A 21,242-nucleotide genomic window follows, 5' to 3' on the forward strand; every position below is an offset into this window, starting at 1 on the left:
ACGAAGGGCGACACGAATCGCCCCCCTGCGGGTGGTACGGAAATTCGCGAGACCAACAAGGCGCCTACTGTCCCTGGAACATCTACAAAAAAAGGATCTTTGTGCTGACATCAAGCGGGGAACACATGCCACGGAAGAAGTCACGAGTTCTATGATGAACATGCTCTCGATGAAACTCTTGGAGGGGATTTCCTTTCGAAAAAACATACAAACATGGTACGTAATAGCAATGGGACTAACGTATTCATTTCACGCATTTAGATATATTACACATTTATTGAGACAATTATGTAACTCAATATTTAGTTCCTTGGTAATTAGTACAGCAAGATGTGTGCTTTTTGCTAATAGGGTTCCGAAAGTGGGTTCTTAAAAATGAATGCGTGGCAGTTATTTTTAATGTACAAAGTTATTCCGATTTCAAATATTTAACCTCGTAAACTCTATAAAATTGGGATATGTCACTGCATCAAATGATTTACATCGAGTTATGTAGACTACATAATGTTGGTACTTGTTTCGAGTAGTATTAAAAATGTTGGTATTAAAGAGTATACCTGTTAGGTACGTCTTCGAAAGGACAGATACATATGATATTTTTACGAAAGTATCGATATTTATTTGACAATTGTACAATTACTATTAATAATTAATTAACTTAACAGGATTTGAACATTATACCACTAATTGCTTACAAACACAATAAATAAATGTAAAGTATTCATAAAGTACTTGGGAAATTCGATTCTTTTCCTCGTATTGATAGTTAATTGCAACAAAATTAATATCGAAACTCGATTGTGCTAAAAATTTTGATATTTATCGATGCTTCTTTTTGCGGTCTTCGGTATCGAATATTTGGATATCATAAAATATATCGATATCGATCCAATTTTTAACTGAACACAGATATAGATATAAATGTAAAATTGTTTTTTATATCGATATCGCTGTACTCAAGCACTATACGTATATTTCATATGTATATACTACCTTATTGTATCTTTAATATAAAAATACATTAATACTATAATACAAATTAAAAATTAAAACTTGTACTATTATAATTAAATAAAAACTTACGAATTTAAATCTCACAATCAACGTTTAGTGTTTCACTATTCAGGGTCGTATAAAATATATAAAATGTATGACCTATTGCACACATAGGAATTTGTTGTAAGTGGAATTTCACACTTAAGATTTCGATTTGTAGAATTCCACATTTGGGATTTTATTGTATATGGAATTCTGTGCTGGGGATTTTGCCATGTGTGGAATTTCAGTTTTGAGATTTTGCTATACGTGGAATTTTATATTCAAGATTTTGTTGTTCGCGGAATTCCACATTTGTGATTTCGCTGCGCGTGAAATTCTATACCTGGAATTCTGCTGTGTATGAAATTCTACACTTGGAATTTGGTTATGTGTGGAATTCTACAGATAGGATTTGTCTGTACGTAGAATTCTACAGTTGGAATTTAGCTATACGTTGAATTCTACACTTGGAATTAAACATGTGTGACTTTGTTATCTTTGGAATTCTATATTTGGTATTTGAATAAATATGGAATTCCATACTTGGTATTTTATTGAACATGGAATTCCATACTCGGTATATTGCTGTGCATAAAAAATGTCTTGCTTTGCATTTGATTACATAGAATTTCAGAGAATCTGGAATTCCGCCTTCAAGATTTAATTGTGCACGGAATTTCACGTTTGTGGTTATTCTGCATATAAAATTCAACACTTGGATTGCCATCGTGTAGAATTCTAGCCATGGGATTTCGCTATTTATGGAATTCCATATTTGGTATTTGGCTATGCGTGGAATTCCGCTTATGTGAATTTACTGTGTGTGAACTTACGAACTCTATAATATGATTTTGTTCAAAAAGCAAAAGTAATTGAGTCATAGAGAAAAATATAAGGATTACGTTACAAAAAGGTACAAATAGATGATAAAAGGGTCCAAGGATCTTATCAGGGCTAAACGTTAAACCAACTTTCAGATGAGTGCTACGAGATGCGCGCGCAGACCGAAGAGAGGCAGAAAATACAGGAGGAATAAGGAGATGACTGTAAGATGAAGGAGGACAATTCGAGAAATGAGATGCACATAGAAAGGTGCAGAAGAGAAAATCGAGGTGCCGGCAAACTGAACAGTTTAATGCACGCTGAGCGCTCGGCCGGAGTGCACCAAACAGCGGAGCGGCTTTTCGTGTACGGTTTCGATCTTTATTATTATATCTTTAAAGTAATCATAAATGAAAAGTTGTGATATTTGTAGATAAGTATTGGATTTTATCGGGAAAGATGATTCGATTCAACGATCCACGCACGATTTTCTTCCTGCTTCTGGCAGTTCAGTTGGAACAGTTCTTCCCTAGCAGAGGTATTATTTATTTCTTATTTTAAGGACGTACATAGTTTGTTGAAGAGTATTGAAATAGACTTGTACAAGTTTTAGGTGCTCATAGACAGATGACAAACGGAATGCTTGTTAAGTGAACTGCTCGGTTTCTTAGAATTGGTAGTTCGAGATAGCGCGTATAAAGGGTTCTATAAATTTTACAGATAAACAATTTCAACATGTACGTGATACGTTGACAATTGATGTTCGAGATGTGGAAGTTGCAAACAAGTTTGAGAAGTTAATATTTCCGGGTTGTAGATTACCAAGAAAAAAAGATTACTTATAATAAATTTAATTAACGTGACAAATATATAAATTCAGCTTTTGTTGAAAAATTATTATGACGATTAATTTTGAGTCTGTATGGAAAAAGATAAATAATATCTCTCAAAAGATAAATAAGTAATAAATTGCGCTAAACCGCTTATTTAAAAATAATCATTTAAATTTTTTACTTACATTAAGAATAAATATTTGTAATTATTGTTAGTTAATTAACTCGATTATTTTTTAAACAATTTCTGAAACCTTCATCTCACTGAATATCAACTTAAACGTAATTTCGTATTATACTTCATTTTTATCTTCTAACTTTTGATCTATTAGTTCAATGTATTCATTGAACTAATATTTTATTTAATACATAAAACTCTCGTTAAAAGATTCGTGTACCTAATGTTTGTTTCAATACCGTTATATACGTCTCGTAGGTCTGGGTCACGGTTGACCCTAGCTCCACCGTTCGCGGGTTAATTTATAATTATTTAAAAAATTGTATTTTGTAAAACTATATGCTACTTACAATTTGTTGTAATGCGTGCACTTGTATGAAATCAGTTCAATGTAATATTTTATAAAGCAATAAAATAGTTCACGATTTATAAGTTATTAAACGAGATAAACAAAGAGATAAACGAGATGAACGAACAAGATAAATAAAAGTAAAATTCAAATTAAAAATAACGAACAATTTCAATAAATCTTGAAATGTAAAATTGTGATCGAAGGTTTGAATCGAAATAAAATGGTCATTGGAATTGAATTTGAGGATGCAAACGTAATTGATGTCAATTAACGTTAGTAATACCAGTAAAAAAGGGGATGCGTAGTTTTCTAATGAAGCGGCCATGCATATGTGCTCGTTTCGTTCTTATCACTGAACAAATTATGATTTTCCTTTTAACTGCATGACATGCTCCTTACTGATTTATTATAGAGACTTCTATTTAAACAGACTTGCAGAATCATATTTATAAATACATTGTACACAAGCATTGATTTGAATGCGAATATAAAGTAACCCTTATCACGTTTAGATAGAATATTTGTATTTGTTGCATTTGTTTACATTGTTAGAGAGACATCGATAAATCAACGTATCATTGTATTACTTCAATGTTAGAATACGTACAGAATTACATTTGCATTAGTTTCAAAGAGTAATGTGATTATAAATAGGGGTTGTAATCATTTAATGCGTATATTTATTATATGAGATGTAATGCGAAAGAATGTATTGCGTAGCGATGCAATCGGTGGCGATATAACGCGAGGAGATATAACGATTAATCATGTAACATATGGAGGTAAAGCGTTTGGTGATGTAATGCGTGGAGATTGCAACGTGTGGTGATTTAACACGTGGCGACTGCAATGCATGGCAATATAACGCATGGAAGTCTAACGCGTGGCTGTGCAACGTGTGGTAATTTAACACGTGGTGACTGCAACGCATGGCAATATAATGCGTGGCTATCTAACGCGTGGCAGTCTAATGCGTGGCAATCTAACGCGTGGTAACCTAGCATATGGCAATCTAACGCTTGGCAATCTAACGCGTGGTAAATTCACCACGATTATATTTCAAACGAATGAATATTGTCTATGCAGAGTACCACATTAATTCTTATATTTTAATAATTTTCTTCACCATTAAATGTAAAAGGAAATAACCAAAAAGAGCTTATATGATTTCACACAGTAAATACAGTAAAATAGTATTTCATATATTAAAGATAACAAAAATTTTTTCTAAGCTCATTATGAACATAATTTCAAAGACAGCCTGATTAATTATTAATAATTTAGATGTCCGATTTAAATAGGACACTCTGTATATTAACAAAGCATTATTTAACAAAAAAATTAATATGAAATATTTGATTGGACTAATGCAATAAAAATACAATGAGATACAAATTGAGACGTACAGAATCATAGTAGTCTATTCGTTTAAATAATTTAATTGATATGACTCACTTGAAACTTAAAAGTACAATAGAATTAAGTTGTTTGAAAGGAATATTTTTCTTTGTACTGTATAAGTAGGTTATTGGGCACATTAGATCTAAGAATAACTATTAGTATGTACAGAGTACTATCATGAAAGCTTCTTTCAAATTCATAATTATTAATTTTTTACTGAATCATTTTAATCTTATGTTCATATCCTCATATTATCACTTATTAATATTCTGAAATTTCTGCAAATATGACCTTGAAGTAATCTGCATCCCTATTTCATGGCCTATTTAATGGCTTAATTTGTTTTCTGAAGTGCAATAGTTCATCCTGTAGCACTTTAACAAAGATAATTATGCGTTTGAATTTTGAATTAAATATACTGTAAAAAAGATTATAGCTATTAAGAGTTTGAAAAATATGAAAACTAATTATCAATAATATTAGAATTGTTACTAATTGTCTCTTGCGTAACGGTAAAAACTGTAACAGAAAACAGTGAAGCTGAAATAATGTATATGTATGTTCAAAGAATATTGTTCAATGATACTTCTTTTGTAGGGATAATGTTGACCGAGGCTAGAATGGAAGCACGGTTTGAGAAATGTTGCGGTCTCGGTACTGCGTGGGCTTTGGAAGGGCTTGGCTGTGAAAAATTCTCAGGACCGGTGCCTGGGGTGCCAACAGTGGAACAAGGTCTTTGTTTGGAAGCTGTAGACATTTGTTGCGTGAGGGCGTATCACGATCAACAATGCAAGAAAGGGAAATCCGATGCACGAGCTGGTTTAGCATGTGTTACCAGTACCAAAGCAAAACGTACTGGACCCGGTGATTACCATCGCGATTGTTGTGAAGCCTGTAAATTAGGTACAGAGTATACACATATAAAATGTAGAACATATACAGGTTTATGCAGGTGTAGAAGTACATGTTATACAGAGAAGTATAGAACATATAAAATATAAAGTGCATCCACATCCATGTGTATTAGAGAATTCAATAATTCAGTTATACAAAGAATCGTACAATATTTTATAAATATTTTCTAAACAAAATGTACAATTAGTTTTGTTAGTTCGTTTAATAAATATTTCTTGTTATTGTAAATTCTGAGATGAAAACATGAGGTATTTAAAATTTGATGTTTGAATTATAGGTATCTTAACTGGATCTATGGGCCAAGGATGTTCCTTCAAAAGCTTCAGCTTTGGAAACCCATGGGACCCTGCTTTTCTGGAGTGTTGTTACGAAGCATCGCCAAGTACCACATCATTAACTTCAGAATCAACTTCTCCAACTGATACTACTGAAACTGAATCAAGTTCATCCTCATCAACATCTTCAATGTCATCATCTTCGGTGTCTTCACCTTCTACAGAGACAAGCTCAGACTCAAGCTCAGACTCAACATCTTTTTCTCCATCTATACCTACCCCTCGTAAGCAGTGTAATTTATAATTAATATCATTCAAAAATAATTTAGGAGGACTTTTGGTTTAGAAGACCTTGCTGGGTTCTGGGATTTCGTAATTTTATCGAAAATTATCTGAGTTATTTGTATTATATAAAACTATTATATTAGTATTGTGTTAGCTGTAACTATTAACATTCACTAGGTTGTTAAAATAAAAAGTTATTTCAATGAAGATTGCTCTTACATTTATTTTATAATATGTAATGTTATTTGTATTATTGAATTTTCAGCATTGGACGACATCTGTCAGCTTATGAAAGGTCTACTGTGTTCTGATATTTGTGTTCCCACACCTGGATCTTATTACTGCAAATGTCGCGAGGGCTTTACTTTACTGGAAGATGGTAAAACTTGTAGACAGGACCTTCCAACTGATAGGTATTCATTGTTCATGTACTTCACCCCAATTTCACTTGTACCACCACTTTTATACCACTTCTTTCCTCTCAAATTAATTTGAAGTAAACAAATCAAATTTCAAATTAATGGAAAATATTTTTAAAAATGTATAACGTCAATTTTGTTGAAGTCGAAAAGTTCAAATCATACTCTAATATCAAAAGATAAATTAAAGTCATTGTTTTACAGGTGTAAATCAACAAATCCATGTGAACAGCGTTGCACAGACAATGGGGTAGCTGTAATATGCAGCTGCAATCCCGGATACATTTTAGCGAATGATAAACGATCTTGCATTCCAAAGTCGTCGGAAAACAAGACGACTGTACCAACAGAAGAAGATGAATTCGCAGCTCTTTGTCCAGCTGGTTACCGTTATAACGCTACGAATCAAGTTTGCGACGGTGAGTATTAAAAAAGATCATCAGTACTCTTCAGATACTGATCAAAAGTGTTCGTGTATGATGTGCATGTGCCCCTACAAATTTCAAGCTTACTTAACCCTTCTTCGGATTTTCAAAAATTCCTTGAGCCATTAATTCCTTTCGTTCAAGTATCACTTTATGCTGAACTTGATATGTAAAAGCTTAATGTTGTATCACGTGGCAATCGTTTGTAAGCGCATTCCACGATCTGAAGAAGGTTTAAAACACAGAGCTATGGTCTAAAAGCACATTTGCTTAACAACACGTGCTTTGTCTACACGCCACATATTTGTGATTTCGCGCTGCGATTTTGCTTATGTCCATGGTTACTTTTGTCGGCGTTGTGTGTCCCATTGCTTAGACGTGAACGAGTGCATAGAGAAAGGAGTTTGTCCTGGTCGGTGCGAGAACACCATAGGATCTTATACGTGTACTACAAAGAATATTCCCAAAAGTCCACCGTATGAGGATTGTCCTCCTGGATATGAGTGGGAATCTACTACTGATCTCTGCACAGGTACATTTTAAGTTTGTTAACATATTTTTAACTAGTAAGCTATTGATATTGTAAGATTTGGAAGTTTAATGATTTCTTAAAGATCCAAAGTAGGCTTTATGGATAAATGTTGCAAACAATATTATTTGTCTTCCTATCACTTACTTTCTCATTACTACAATATTGTGGAAACATAGGGTGTATTTAGGGAGACCCTAACAGCAACCATGTGAGAAGAGTAATCTTCATATGAGAAGACTAATCTTCTCTCACACAAGGACCTTTTATTAAAATATTTTACCTTCTTATATTCTTTTATCAATATTATTCTTATAAAATTAATATAAACTGAATATAGAAATTTTTACGTATATTTTCAGACATTGATGAATGTCTAATGTTGCCAAAACCCTGTCCTAAAGAGAAAAATTTTTGTGTCAATACACAAGGTAGTTTCAGCTGCTTGGAAATGAAAGGAATAAAATCTTGTCCTGCTGGATTTAAATTTGATAAGTTATCGCAACAATGCAAAGGTATGTGAAGAAAATATTTAAATACTACCTTGTAATATTTTTAACAGTTGCTAGTAAAATTTCATCGACGATTGCAGTTTTCTGAATTTTTTAATATTATATGATTCATAAAAATAATATTTTTTGTATATAGATGTAGATGAATGTGCGGAAGCAATTCACAGTTGCATTGAAGGTACAGAGGAATGTCGAAACACCGAAGGTGCTTACGAGTGCGATATAAAATGTGAGAAAGGGTTTATCTATAATGTAAATTTAGGTACCTGCGTCGGTAAGTATTCGAGTTTGCACAGCTCTTTGTTAAAACAATTATTATTTCATTTAATATGCGTTTATCCATTTATTAAATTCAGTAGTACAGTAGTTGCTCATTGCATTCAGTATCTACTTACTACAACTTTTTCCCCGTTTCTAATACTTTAACTTTGTCTGTAGGTATATGCATGCATAAATATACTTCATATCTGACAATTATTCTTTTAATTTAATATCAAATACATGGAAATTAGTTTAAACGATTGCGTCTGACTCTTCATTGATCCAGCATGTATGCTTCTCTGCATGTGAGTAATAGGTTTCTTTAACACGTTATGAAATTTATTTTATATTTTGTATAATACAAAGAAACAGTTCTTAAGAATTAAGTTCTCAAGCTTTATGTTAATATAAATTTTGATTCAATATAGGCATGATCAAGTGATAGTTTGCACCTATTTGATTTTGCTATTGTTTCATAATTCACTATGCAAGACAAACAAAATGCCACTAAATATATTGCTCAACTGCTGTCCTTTTGCTAATATATTTCAAACTAGAAATTTAAACATTTCCAGTTGCAAGGTTTTCAATTCTTAGTTTTTAGTTCCATGATTTTCGCCAAATCATGGAATCTCCAAATTACAAAATCCTCAAATTTTTGAACATGCAATAATATAACAAGTGTCAACCTTATAAAATGTTATTACTTTCATATTGAAAGTATATACTCTGTTTTCAGACATAAATGAATGCCTTGAAATGAGTAATCCTTGTGTTGGATTAAATACTACATGTATAAATACAATAGGTAGTTATGAATGCACACCAAACAATTTTGCATCTCAGTTTCCTGTCAGCAAAGACACGAAGCCATTGGTTTGCTCTGCGGGATACAAACCAGCGAATGATATTAAAGAGGCATGCATTGACGTGGATGAATGTAAAGAACGATTACATTCGTGTGAAGCAAACGAACAATGTATCAATGAAATTGGTAGCTATAGGTATGTGTTACTATTGATAAATTATTTTGATAATTCAGTGTTGATTGGTTTATGTAACTCAGTAAATACCATCTAAAGGAAATTTATTCAATTTTTCTAAAATAATGTAACTTCAGATACCGGGTTAGTTTAATCCACAATCATAGACTGAATAAATGTTTTTATACTAAATGTTTATTTATGTGTTTTATTAGATGTGAATTATTAGATGGCAAAGATTCGAACGAAAAAGACGAAGATAACTATTCGTACAGAGGATACAAAGTACAAAGTGCAATTCCTTCAGCGAGTAATCAAACAGCGATTTGCGACACAGGTTTTATTTTTGACGTACGAAGTTCACGTTGCGTTGGTAAGAAAATATTTATATTGTATTAATATCGGTTGACCGGAAATTTAAAGTTGGTATATCTACAATTCACTCAAAATAGTTTTGTTTCAATATTGAATAACAAATGCTTCATATTAACTTATCTAACTAACTTATCTAATTCTTGTTCAGATGTCGATGAATGTAGCAATGATTTATCAAACTGTGGAATTGGGGAGCAGTGCATAAACTTTGAGGGTGGCTACAGATGTTCCCCTGCATGTCCATCTGGTTTCCAACCACGTAACAATGCTGATTATGGGGTCAATGGAGTTGAAGAAATTTGTGAAGACATAGACGAGTGTGCGCTTGGATTGCATTCTTGCAATGGATCCATTCAGTATTGTGTTAACACCAATGGTTCTTACTCTTGTGAATCGTTTGTAAGAACGACAAGCACAACTCCTAGACAGCAAAAAAGTACAAGAAATAACAAAATACAGGTACCAATAATTGATTGAACCTTTGCCCAAACAATTCCTGTACAAGTATACAGTTATATCATCTTTGTAGAGCATCGATCGTTATCAATTTTTGGAGCCTTGCAATCGCGGATACAAGAGAGACTTTAAGAGCGGAGAGTGCGTGGACATCGACGAATGCACGGAAGGACCAGGTTGCAGAGATCACGAACAGTGTCACAATATCCTAGGAGGTTATGACTGTTCGCCCCTCTGCACTACCGGCTGGTATTTTAGCCCAGCCATAAAAGGTTGCCAAGACGTTGATGAATGTCTGTTAGGAAGACACGATTGTCCACAAACTACTCACAGATGCGTGAACACAAACGGCTCTTTCTTCTGCGAGTTAATACCGCCTTGTAATGACGGTTTCAAACACGCATTCGACGGCAGCTGCGTCGATATCGACGAATGCTCGGAGAATTTACACACCTGCCGATTGGACTTACATCAGTATTGTGTCAATAGAAATGGTAGTTTCGAGTGTGTAACCAGATTGCCTTCCTGCCAATCTGGGTACGAGTATTCTTTGGCTTTGGCACGGTGCGAAGATATCGATGAATGTGCCACGGGTCAATACAAATGTGACTCTAGGTTGTACGAAAGATGCGTTAATCTACCTGGCTCTTATAGGTACACCTTATAGATTCAATGTATTCTATATAAACTAATAGTGATGAAATCCAAAAATTTATGAATTTACAAATTCTCTTTAGAAATTACAAAATATTCGAATGTTACATGTGGTCAGTTTCAAGACATTTTCCACTTGAATTTACAATCCAGTCTATGGCAATATAACAAAAGTCTATTATACTTATGAATCTCCTCGAGTGGACGATGTTTATGTCCATAATCTGCGTTTTTGTGAATGTATTGCCTATCACTATTCCGACCTATGAAACTGCTTATACTACTTATACTATTATTATAGTATAAACTGTAAACTGTAGTAACAATAGTATAGTAACTATACTAAACTACTAAAAATATCTATAGTATCTACAGTATAGCGATTATAATAATTGTATTATAGTATAATATTTATAGTAATTACAGTTCGGTGTCTGTAACAAAGTTATTTAAATGTTATCTGCAAAAAACTTTGTTTAGGTGCGAAAGATCTACACCATCTATACGTCAACGTCAGAAACCAGCTTGCCCTTCGGGTTACAGATACCATCCTCGTTTAAGAAAATGCACAGGTATACTTTCACAGACTTTAGAAAAATTGAAATGTTTGTAGTATAATAGTACAATGGTGGTATCTTAGTCTCTCTTAAATTTATTAACTTCATAAAAGTAAATGTGGGTACAATAAATAACGTAGTTAGTATTTTCATAAATTAATTTTGAGTAATTTATAACATTTTTTCAGGATGAAAATCGTACAAAGCTTGATGCACAAAGGAATGTATAGTACATACTTTATGACAACATGTGTGACTTATAATTGTTTGCATGCTCGTGAATTTGCTTTTATTGGTGTATGCATTATTAATTTATATGTACTTTGTTTGCTTTATATTGTATACTTTCACAACCACAATATAATTAATATTATATTATTTATAAGGGAAATAGAATATATAGTATCATAATTTTTTAATAATTCATTTACTTTTCTTTTAAAAAATTATTTATCGTTATTGTAAACTAGCGTATCATTGTAAATATTATGTAGTTATATTTATTAATATTTTGACTGTAAATAGCTTAGAAATTTCTATATTTTAATTTCGGTGGGCTCTTGTTACAGCATGCCAAAGGGTCAATTATTTTGTAACTACTAATTTAACTCTCAAGCAAGTTGATAAATTTTGCTAAACTTATAAAAACACGTTTCAAGTGTGAAAACCCTCCGACTACTTTTTAAAAACAAACTATTATATTTAACAGACGTCGACGAATGTGCAGAAGGATTGGATAGCTGCGAAGGTGAAATTTGTTACAACCAACCAGGTGGTTATAGTTGTGCCAAAGCTCCAAGACCACTTCCTAGAAGAACTACCACGACGCCTGTACCAGCATCTTCAAATCAGAAATGCGTTCCTGGTACCAAGTTTGTCAGGAACCGTGGTTGCGTCGACGTCGACGAATGTCGTGAAATAGAAGATGCATGTAGCAGTAATGAAGAGTGTGTTAATACAGTAGGAAGTTACACATGCAATTGCAAAATTGGTTTCAGACGCGAAAATTTAACTCAAGCTTGCGTGGACATTAACGAGTGCCAAACACAGGTAAGAGTTTCATATGATTATATATCAAACACTATGTTCATTCTTATAGAACACATGTGTAGATACCCACAATTATACTGAATACTCGTTTGGTCTATCACTAGATATGCAACAGAATTTCATTTGAACTTTAACTGAACTTTAACTTATTTTGAACTGTGTATATCATTGTACCAATTGTTAAACAGCAAAAAGTTGAATAGTGTTATAATTGTATATTAGAATTATTGAAATGGTAGTATTGTAGTATCCTGCAACATGAACATATTACTACTTTACTGCTCCACAGTACTAAATAATAACTATATACTTAAATAATATTTTTTTATAGGAAGACAGTTGTTTAGCATCACAGAGGTGTGACAATACCATAGGTAGTTACACCTGTACGCGTTTTTTGCCATGCGGTACAGGATACACTTTAAACGCCGCCACAGAAATCTGTGAAGATGATGATGAGTGCCTTCTGGGTACACACGATTGCGGTGAAGGTTATCATTGCAGGAACACTCTTGGGTCATATCGATGCGATCGTAATCCACGTATGCCAGTTCCTCAGTCTCGAATCAGCGCTGCAACTCTGGCCATGACAACTACCACTACAACTACACCCACATCGGTCATTCCTTCGTTCGAGCCTCAAGGTCCGCGCAATTGTCCACCTGGATTCCAACTTGCTTCTGGAGGAAAATGCGTGGATATAGATGAATGCGAAATAAATCCTAATCCTTGTAGTAGAACACAACGTTGTATCAACACTCTTGGATCTTACAAGTATGAAGAAGAATCTTGTCAATATGCAGTTTAAAATACTAAGTATTTAATGATTCCATTTTAGGTGCACATCAAGAGTACTATGTAGTAATGGATATATGTTGGATCCAGTAACGGGACAATATTGTGTTGACATAGACGAATGTTCAACCGGTTCTCACAAATGCACAGCGGATCAAACTTGCGAAAACAGAATAGGTGGTTATGTTTGTACGTGTCCTCCTGGATTTGTTGTTGGACCAAACAAGGATTGCATTGATATCGATGAATGTAGCCTCTATGGAAATGTATGTGGACCAAAAAGCAAATGCGAGAACACTGCTGGTTCTTATCGCTGCAATTGTGACAGTGGTTTTGAAAGTGTTGGAGGTTTCGGTGGTAGTTGCCAGGTAACGTTATTTTTAACATCGAAACTTAAGTTTATAAATGGATAACATTTTGCTTAAAATTTCAGGACATCAACGAGTGCGAGCGAAATCCTGGTCTCTGCCAGCATACGTGTTTCAATGTATGGGGCAGCTACAGATGCAGCTGCAAACCTGGATTCAGGTTGAATCCTGATAACCGTTCGTGCACAGATATCGATGAGTGCGCAGAATTTAAAAGTAACAATTTATGCGTGGGAATCTGCGAAAATACGCCGGGAAGTTATGCCTGTAAATGTCCAGAAGGTTACAAGCTTGGGTTGAGCGGTCGTACTTGCGAAGGTGTGTTGAAATTTAATTTCTTGCTTTCATTCATGTGTAAGAACAGAAAGATGTAGGTTAGGCTCTTCTTGTTTGTGGCTCATCTTAGCTCTCCTTCATTCACCGTGAAATCTATCATCTCTTCTGGCACATATCTTTCCCAGTTTTACCTAGGATGGAAGTTCTTTTAGGTCCTCAGCTCTTTCCATTTCTCTTTGATTCTCTTTAAGATTTGGACTTCCATGGATTTTCTCTATATCTCCATGACTGTTCCATCTTTTCCTGGTGCTTTTAGTCAATAGAAACTTATACTATGTCCGAGTATACAATTACGAAAGGATTATTAAATAAAATACGGCAGTCACGAATTTAGTTGCACATAAAATTTATAATCCTTATTATAAATTTACAAAAAACATTTTTGTCTTTATATAGATATGTATATCAATTAATTTTATTGAATTATGTAAATTCTTTTGTTAGAAACTGCTAGCTGTTTTTAAGAGGTGAAACATCATACGAACTGTACGCTCTTTTAGTGGTTTATTAACACGTACTTTACCTCTATTATCTTGAAATTACGTAGTACAATCTGTACTTGACCTAGTTGTCAAAAATCTGGGCCATTAGTTGAATTTCAAATTGCTTCTAGTGCCCTTGAATTCTCCCCGACTATAACACGTGAATAATTCTTCCTTCTTTTATAGATATCGATGAATGCAAAGGAGGACAAGTTTGCAGAGGCGCGAACGAGATCTGTCATAACACGAGAGGTAGTTATCGTTGCAACAGAATAAACTGTCCTTCGGGTTATCATCAGGATCATGAAAGAAAGAAGTAAGCATCAAATTTCATACAAACAAGTACAATATATGGCGCACAACTAAATCAACCTATTATTGCAAAACAACTAGAGATAGACAATAATTTTAATATACAAAATTTAAATAACGTGGAATGGAATATCACATAATGTATTTTTGCCGGTATTTTTATACAGCGGTATATTATATCAATATTTTCCTGGTTTCATTTCTGTAAACACTACGCATTGTATATAGTTTAGGTTTATTTTAGTTAAGGATTGGTGTAGAGTGTAGGAGAATCTGGTTTTAATCTTTTTGAGATCTTCCTGAGATTTCTTATGGGACTTCTTATGGATTTCCCTTGGATATTCTTAATATTCCCCTTCTATTTTTTCTTAGATCTCTTTTAAACCTCCTTAAATTCACGCTAAGACTTTCTACCTTAGGTCTCTCTGGGAACTTCTTTGATTCCCTTATGACTATATGATGACACTACCCTTACAGTTACCTTTAACTAAAAAAAGCCTACGTCATGCTGATATTCAATTCAAAGCAGTATGTAATAGTGCGTGAACAATTGAGTAACGGTGTTTAAAAATTTCAGCCGATGCGTGCGATCCTGGCCCTGTCATTTTGCTGACGCAGCCTGCATCAAGTCACCGTCTCATTATTCCTACAATTTTATCACTCTTGTTAGCATGTTACCTATTGCGCCAAATAAACCGGAAGAGTTATTCAAAATGAAGGGATACCATTTACCAACGTCAACGATACAATTCAGTATGACGTTCTTGGAAGCACGTGCACCACCGGGGGTACAACGTGCTACAGAATCGTGCTTCGCTCTGAAGAGGCCAGCACCGACCCAGGCTGTTTTGGTAATGACACGAAGCATACAAGGTCCTCAGGAAATTGAACTCGATCTCAATATGGAGGTTTATCATAACGCCATCTTTGCTGGAAGTGCTGTAGCAAAAATTTTAATTTTTGTTTCTCAGTATGAATTTTAAAATTTTAAGAGAATATTTGTAGGTGGATTGAAATCTCATCTCTATCCTTATAAACATGAAATGGATTGCCAGAAAAAAGGAAAATTATAAAATTATGTAATTACTTTTTAGTAGCCCTCTTCAGCTGTCCAAAATTAATTTTATTACTTTAACTAAGATTTTGGACGTAGGATAAAATATTTCAGTCCATCTTTAGTATTAACAGTTTCAAAGGAAGAATTTGTTTTCTGTTATTAATTGAAAAAATGTTTAAATCATGTATGCTTAAATTAACTTTTAATTTTGCGGTATTAAGATTCTTAATATTCTATGATACGTAACTATTTTCTTTCTAATTAAGTTCTTTTTTAAGAAGACATATTCCAGACATTACAAAATTATACATTGTACAAGTTTCTTCTTACAATTTTACATATACATATTTATCAAGTAAATGCATAGCTGTCTTTAATGTACAAAGAAGTATACTCAGGATTGTAATGTTACTCAAATTCAAATTTTAATTGTAAGTTGTTTACAAAGATTCATAAAAGTTAGGAGTAGTTGTATAAAAAAAAATAAGAAAGAAACGAATGGAGCAATAATTCTATTCTGTATTTTCGGTAAATAAGTGGATTTATATGTACATAGGATATATTCGAGTGTATACACATGAAAAAAAAATGAAATAAAATCACATCAATCGTTTTAAATTAACTTATCAACTTTCACCAGATAATATTTTATAAACGCGTATTTTATCAAAACCACAGGTTTATAAAACGCTTCAATAACGAAGCGTTAATTTCCATCATATCTAATTACAGGTCTACTGACTAACCACCGTATTTCATATACATGTACTGTAAATTTTAGAAAGAAGTTACCATATTGCATACCAGTAATAAGCAATCGACTTGTTAAAGTGCATTTTATTCTAATAACGCTTACTTTATACTGTTGCATACGGTATATCCTTAATATTTTGTACACGTACATAAAATAAGAGCATACACGTGCACGTACAGTCTCTTACAACTTAGGTTTCCCTTAATTAAGAGGAAGTATAGTGTTAAAAGGAACCGGAATTACCCTATTTGGATCTCTCTAAGATTTCTACATTGTCTTCTCTGAATTTCTCTCTGTAGTATCTTTAGGATTTTACTTGGATTTCCTTTCAATCTCCTTAGCTCTCCTAACACTGAAGTCTCTTAATCAAGAAAAGCCTACATTGCGTCTAAGTGTACATCTTTTCCTTGAATATCTAAATATTTGATTTCCTCCGCTTGAAATGCGTAACTTAATAAATTTGAGATCCTTATCATCATATCTGACGATATAAAACATTAATAAAAAAAAAATAAAATATTACTAAGTAGAATATAATTCGTGTCGATCAAAATTGACGAACACTTTTCTTTTTTTTATACGTATATAGGAAAACATATTTTGCTATACATAGTGTTATGATCATTGTACAAAATATAGAGAATAATATCCATAATGAGAATATAAAAATAACTCATAATGATGCTTATAAATTATATACGTTGTATTGTTGAAGAAATATGAAACTGATACATAAAGCTACGATTATTTAAATTTTTATAATAGTTGCACTCCTAGCAACACATGTAAAAGGAAGTTATTAACATTGCATATGAGATCCTTTAGCAATAATAGATGCTTTCCATCTTCTATATTTACTGTAACAATACTTCAACACACAACTTATTAATTTGTACCAAAACAATAAGTGTAACAAAGTTTTCGAACAATTACATATATTCCACAGCCTGATTCTCGCTTCGTTTATATGAGATCAATTGATGTTACTGTGTTCTATAAATGCATAACTGTTTTATAAATTAACAAATTCAATAATGAATATTTGTATAAATATTTTTGAACGCAAGTATCGGTGAAATTATTTGATTCCCAGGAAAGCATCCAACGGCACACTTTAAATTACACTTTGCCAATAACAATATTAATAAATGTATTCGCAATACAAATGATAATAGTAACGTCATAACTATCATTATTAATAATAAATAGCATATCTATTATAACAGCCAAAATACAGCAACAAAGCGCTACTGCGGCGTTGGTCGATGACAATATCTTCTTCGTTCTTATCCTATCGAAACGTTATTAAAGGATCTAGAAAGAAGACTAGGATTACTAAGGATCCTTGGATCTCTTAGTTAAGCACGTGCGAATGATTTTAAGAATAACAATTTGATAAATAAAATCGGTTTAAACCAATAACAAAACTAAAACTCTACGCATAATTCTCGTTTAGAACTAAGTTTTTGTTATAAATCAAAATCACTATTCCAATATTTAATACATGTAAGATACACATAGTTTAACAATTCAAGTATAAACTTGAAAACATACACTGGTCCCTCGGATCTAGGGTTACTGTATTTTAGGTCACGTGCAACTTAGACTTTCCTTAGTTAAAGAGAAGTGTACTTGACTCTTTCTAGATTCTTCAAAAACCAAAGGCAGGTGAGAGGCTTTTTCTCAAATTTACTTGCACGAACTCTACACAATTTTCAATCATGTAACAAGAAACCAACAAGATCCAGTAACAGGGACCAGTATATCAGAATATGTGTATATTTCTTACAATCTAATTCGCATTTGCTTAAATTTTAGTGTATCACCACAGAGGCGTCAAATGAGCGTCGAATTTCAAATAATTAAATATCGAACTGTATCAAAACCATGAGAAAACGGCACGGTACAAACATGAATTTTATTCAATGTACGCTGTTCAGTTTCATTTACACAAAATACAGTCTATCATTTCATTTGTTTGGACCTCATAAAAGATAAAGAAATTATGATAACTGAAAATGTATAAAATACATTAATAGAAGGTGCAAAATATGTAAAATTTGCATAAGTACTACTTTTCAGCACCTTCTTAGAACAAAATATAGTTATAATTTATAATTGTATACAAACTATATGTATATAAAATTTTCCTATTCAAATATTTCAGGGCAATTTACAAAAGAATGTTAATTTCAATAAGTATAATTTCATTTCTTCAAAATCTGAAACACTGTAATAAATTACATATAACTTTCGAACAAGTAACGGTATGAAGTCTAAATAATTAAATTATGTCTCATAAAGTTCTAAAGAATGAATGATCCAAACATTTGGCACAAGATTTACCGAAACAGAAAGTCTGTCTTGTGTAATCTAAGTATTGCGGTACTGTTTCAGTAAATGCTATATAAATACATTTTAAAGAAGATGATACTCTGAATGGCGATATAAAAGCGTCGTGTACCTACATTAACTCACAAAGTTATTCATACCTTTAATGACTGAGTCATGCATGATACTTTTTAGAGTAATAAATAACTTTCCACTATGGAAAATTCCTAGAAAAACAATCAATGTGCGCCGAGTCGTTTGCAAGCCAATTCAACTGGTCCACTTAAAGTTACATTGTCATTATTAATAGTATCAAATGACAGATGCAATTTAGAATAATTTACGTCAGGGTCATCCAACTTAGGCTCTATTTCATTTTCAAGTATTCAATGTTCATCCAACTAATCACGCTTTTCTACACTGAATGCATTCAAAGTCTAAATTTACATTACATAGAGACAAAGAGCTTGTTTAATTATAGGCACTTGAATTACGAATGCTTGGCATTATGTTTTCCTTTCTAAAACACGTTACACATTTTTCCGTTTCTTTCATTTCTAGTTATCACAAATTGTGTTGTTATTATAGTTAAATATTAAAATAATTATTTTGTCACATTGTTTGATACAATTGTTCTTGTTATTACGCTACTCACAACAGAGAGAATAAATTGGACGACCCATATTTAAATTCTTGCAAATACCATAATTCTTTACGCGCTGTATCACTTATATGAAAACGAACTACTTAAAGATGCTCTTGCTAGCTTACTGAATACTGCAGACATTTTGGAAGCATATTAGTTCATTTTCCATCATCACAATATCTAAACTGAAATGGATACATAAGACAATGTCTAAGTGTTACCACACAAATTATAATTAGCATCAAATACATGTATTGCGTTCCTTATAGAAAAAACAGATGACTAATGATATGTTAAAAATAACATAAGAACAATGTTACTGCACTATATGAAGCTGTTAAGAAATAATTCAATTTTATCTCAATGTAATATATAACAATAAAAAAGCATCTTTTAACACTATGAATTTGTGTGTTAACACTTGATTGTTTATATGTGAATGAATTCTATTATGAATCTCTTTAAATTACTGTCGTTATAACAGAAATATGTACAATAATGCATCAATATTACATTCAGTAACTGTTAAATTGTCAAATTACTGTGCGTACATTGTTACACATTAATTGCTGTAATTGAAACAACAAAAAGTTTTGAGAAATTTTCAATGATCTATTTCCTCATTTTTTCTAGTCATGTATAGAACATAATGTATTATACCTTTGTTATCCTTTATAAAAAGAAATAATTCAAAGATGACGTTTTTTATTTGTTATGGTTATTTAACAATGTCTCTCGTTCAACTGCACTCAGAGCATCTTAAATTTTAATTCTAAATCTATAAATTAAATTATAAAAAAACTAACAGTGAGTCCTTGAACTCGATTTATATCTAGAAAAGTTCAATAATTGCTAGATTTTTTTGTACATATATGTATATGCATACATATAATTATATAGCACTTGTGCAAAATTATTATACTTTTTTCTTTTAATATTTCTCAATATCATATTATACTAGCTATTATATTTTATCAAATTCATCGTACAAAAATAGTTGCTACGATGTAAAACTAATACTCATTACTTTTAGATCTGCTTAGACGTGAAGTGTAACTTATGTACACCTTTCTGTCTAATATTTAATATAATAAATCCAATGAATGTTTTCAAAAATATATAACAGTTTGTATGTCCCACAAAGAAACTCAAATATCTAAAAGATACTAAACTAAAAGACATTTGGTTCCAAATAAAAAGCATATATGATCATTTCTCAAAAATTAAATTAATTTAAATTAATCTAAGAATATAATGAAAATTTGTGCAAAGGAAATAATTGCAATGCTTTCAATGAGAATGAAAAATAAATATGTATACGTTTAAAGTTGCACGAGTGCAGCTAACGCAACAGACAGGGGCATTTTTAGAAACAAAATTTCAATCTTTCAATGTACGACGCATTTTCCGGCGTATCTTTGACGGTCAAGCGATCGTATTGCTATGCATTTCAGCAAATTCTCTAGAAACTTTGTATACATAATACAAGCGATCATAAAGATCCATGGTGCAACCAAAATCTCGTATATCATTCAACCAGTAGGAAGACGTACGTCTACTAGTGTCGATATAAGTTACTAAATATCCTCTACTGGGGGATTCCTGGGAAACAACCAATTTCGTGTGATCCTCGAAGAAGTTTACTTGCAAAAGAGGCACTGTTAGTTCCATTACGATGGTCTTATCAGTTCTTAACCATCTCCTCATTCGCGGTACGCAAACGTTCTTCGACTGTTTTGTCACAGCTCGGTGTTTCTTAATTTCACCACCTTAAAAATTGAAACATGTGTGCTGACAGAGGGTTAATTTATATACTATGCAGTCACAATTATATCTATATT

The 21,242-nt window shown here is 32.5% G+C and overlaps 2 protein-coding genes across 4 annotated transcripts in view; one reads left to right on the forward strand and one right to left on the reverse strand.

Moving 5' to 3' along the window:
* Nucleotides 1–75: 75 nt before the first annotated feature.
* Nucleotides 76–16,292, forward strand: LOC100874867 (uncharacterized). The gene is made up of 21 exons (XM_012294449.2): nucleotides 76–216; nucleotides 2,016–2,226; nucleotides 2,294–2,398; nucleotides 5,222–5,527; nucleotides 5,817–6,098; nucleotides 6,365–6,512; nucleotides 6,723–6,937; nucleotides 7,320–7,475; nucleotides 7,835–7,987; nucleotides 8,121–8,258; nucleotides 8,985–9,249; nucleotides 9,444–9,601; nucleotides 9,752–10,062; nucleotides 10,133–10,713; nucleotides 11,194–11,285; nucleotides 11,980–12,320; nucleotides 12,652–13,094; nucleotides 13,159–13,483; nucleotides 13,549–13,801; nucleotides 14,488–14,617; nucleotides 15,191–16,292. The coding sequence occupies exons 3-21, from the start codon at nucleotides 2,320–2,322 to the stop codon at nucleotides 15,594–15,596; spliced, it is 4,782 nt and encodes a 1,593-aa protein (XP_012149839.2). The 5' UTR covers nucleotides 76–216; nucleotides 2,016–2,226; nucleotides 2,294–2,319; the 3' UTR covers nucleotides 15,597–16,292.
* LOC100874978 (serine/threonine-protein kinase PLK1) overlaps nucleotides 16,170–21,242 on the reverse strand; it is a 33,196-nt gene continuing 28,123 nt past the window's right edge. For all 3 annotated transcript variants that reach the window (XM_076531230.1, XM_003707180.3, XM_012294447.2), the window contains one exon: nucleotides 16,170–21,170. In XM_076531230.1, the coding sequence (XP_076387345.1) occupies nucleotides 20,827–21,170 (344 nt within the window). In that variant the 3' untranslated portion in view covers nucleotides 16,170–20,826. The remainder of the gene's footprint in view (nucleotides 21,171–21,242) is intronic.

Source organism: Megachile rotundata, chromosome 4 (assembly GCF_050947335.1).
Source record: "Megachile rotundata isolate GNS110a chromosome 4, iyMegRotu1, whole genome shotgun sequence".
In the NCBI taxonomy this organism is placed as follows: domain Eukaryota; kingdom Metazoa; phylum Arthropoda; class Insecta; order Hymenoptera; family Megachilidae; genus Megachile; species Megachile rotundata.

Excerpts from the sequence above, each read along its gene's own strand:
- LOC100874867 (XM_012294449.2), top strand. The coding sequence starts at position 2,320 with ATGATTCGATTCAACGATCCACGCACGATTTTCTTCCTGCTTCTGGCA. Across the intron at positions 9,250-9,443 it reads AATGAAATTGGTAGCTATAG|ATGTGAATTATTAGATGGCA; the intron begins GTATGTGTTACT and ends GTGTTTTATTAG. Across the intron at positions 14,618-15,190 it reads CAGGATCATGAAAGAAAGAA|CCGATGCGTGCGATCCTGGC; the intron begins GTAAGCATCAAA and ends TAAAAATTTCAG.